Raw genomic sequence first — 2,559 nt, 5'->3', positions numbered from 1 at the left:
AGTTAGGTTATTAAACTTATGTTCTTTCATTGAAGACATCGATCGACGCTGTGTTCCAGAAATCGCCAATCACACTTGGCGAAGCATAATAGTAATTTACAATAACAAATACTTAGGAATGCCTAATTTTGTTAAACATAGGGTTCAATTTACAATTATGTAAATATTACTTCTTGAAAGTAACTTCTTAATCAATTTTAACAAATTTTGTAAAAATAAATCGCGTAAAATTTTGTAAAAATTTGTATTAAGCTAATTGCCAACCGAACATGTTCAAACTGTATTTTTTTCAAAACGGGACCTTAAGCTAAAAAGCTTTATTTCACATATTCGACTTGTTCTTGTATGTGGTATCAGCACCTAGTCGGATGCCCGCGTTATGCAGGACACCCTGATGGCGTTGAACGCAACGATTCAAATTGAACTGAAAAGTCGTTATGTTTTCAGAGGACTTGTGTGTAGAGGATGGTTGATCGTGAGATTTATTGGACAAGATTGCTCGTTGTTGAAACCTTCAAGTATATTTTCAAATGATTAAATAAATAATTATAGATAATGTTCGCAAAGACGGTAGATACTCGTAGATACTGATCCATAACTCTCGTGAACTCTTTACGATTGCGTCCGTTTAAACTGGTATAGTATAAACAGATCGGGGGAGAGTCGGAGAATTCAAATTCGTCTTTGTTCGACGGTTCGACGGTAACGTAACGGCGACATATATATGTCGTTTTGCCCGGAGTTTATTTATTAATATATTATGTATGTCCTCACGATCTTGATACTCCGAAGCAAAAAAACAACAACATGATTTGAAATGTTCTCTAGCTCATGTACCGCTACGTGTACTTTCAAGGAGCAAAACTGACACAGTTCCGCTTGTGACGCGATATGGAGATTATCGTTTCACTTCCTTTAACGCATTTTTGCCATTGAAAGACACTAATTTCTGTGACTTGCTTTATCTCTGTTATAAATCTCTCTTTATATTTAAAATTTTATAGTTTTTCTGCAAACGTAAAAGGTAAGTAAATATTAATAAATATTATAATAATATAATATAATGCTATATAATAATATTAATAAATACTTTGCTATTTACTTATTTTATTTCCATTAAGATATATTGTATTTTTCATTGCATTACTTTCATTTTTATTTAGTGTAATAATAAACGCATACGTTAATATTCATTGGCATTAGTGTAATTGTAAGCTTCACTGTAAATTTAATAAAATTTATAAGAACGGAATTATTAAAAGGGTATATATGTGTAATTAAACTAGATTCTATTCACAATGTTACCTCATTATTTTATTATTGTTTCATATATATATATATTTTTTTTTAATTTACATGTGCTTCTAAGTTAATAGAACTAAACACATGTGTATGTATTAATTGCTATATACGTCATAATTTCAACCATAATATTAAATTATGGTATGTATTATTAAAAAGTATAGTTTAATGTATATATTAAATATATATCATTTATTCGTTGATTTTAAATATGGATACTGGATCAAAGAAGGAGATTAAAGAAATGATTACCAAAGATATATCGAATATACATAATTATTCCTTGGATGTTAAAAAATATATTAACAACCAGCTTGAAGACAGTCTGGATTATTTACATGGTTTAATTGCTGAAATACCACAATCAGTCCCTGGCCCTTCAACTACAAAGAGGCCCAAAGTTTTGAAGAAAAAAGGTTATCGCCGTAAAGAGACTATCCCAGAAAATGATATTATCAATATTGACAATACAGTAACAGATTCAGCAGTACATGATAAAACAGAAAATAAAGATGTAAAAACTGGGGATCTGCTGGAAACAACAATTGACCGAACAAAAAGAAAGGCTGCAATAAAAGCTGCAATTAATATTAAAAAGCAGCAGTCAATGTCACTTGTTACAAAATTACGAAGGCTAACTCTTGATGATGACAGTAATGTAAATGTTTGTGTCATATTATGATGAAATTTAATACTTTTAATCTTACCCCATATCTTATGTTACTAATCAATACTAACCCTTATATGTAGTACCCAATAATGTTTGATATCGGTTAATTAATACGTCAAAATATAATTGCTTATACAATTGTATGTACATTGTGTATATAAATACTACTATAACGTTGTTAAATATATTCTAAATTTTTAGAGGAAACGTGGAGGCCGACCTAAAAAAAAGGAAAGTGCTAGAAGTAGTTCAGATGAAAAAAACACAAAAGGTCCTACAAAACATAGTAAAACAAAAAAGAATGTTTTAAGCGAAACAATTTCAAAAGAAGATGCAAAACAGCCAGAAAGGATTGAACCATTAAAGTCTTCAATGACAACAAGAGATAGTAATATAAAGAGAACTTTTTCATGGAGTGAAAACACGAAGGGTAAATATTCTAATATTATTGATGATACAGTAATTCCATCAGCAAAAAATGATATTGAAGATCCTTCAATGTGCGAGGATGCACTTGAGAAATTTACTCCTCTTATGAATTCCACGATGGACATCAATTCTACTTATACGCAGAAGATGATGGACGC

General features: G+C 30.1%; 1 protein-coding gene across 1 annotated transcript; it reads left to right on the top strand.

Annotated features, from left to right (window-relative positions):
* Positions 1-394: 394 nt before the first annotated feature.
* Positions 395-2,472, top strand: LOC117215290 (the record flags this gene model as incomplete). The annotated part of the gene is made up of 3 exons (XM_033461665.1): positions 395-475; positions 1,616-1,960; positions 2,174-2,472. Coding segments are annotated over exons 1-3 (725 nt in total), but the record flags the coding sequence as incomplete, so codon positions are not given.
* Positions 2,473-2,559: the final 87 nt, after the last annotated feature.

This window comes from Bombus bifarius, unplaced genomic scaffold (genome assembly GCF_011952205.1).
Source record: "Bombus bifarius isolate JDL3187 unplaced genomic scaffold, Bbif_JDL3187 scf7180000009503_frag, whole genome shotgun sequence".
Classification (NCBI taxonomy): Eukaryota; Metazoa; Arthropoda; class Insecta; order Hymenoptera; family Apidae; genus Bombus; species Bombus bifarius.
Note: the sequence above shows the minus strand (reverse complement) of the source record. Positions and strands in the feature narration are given on the sequence as shown.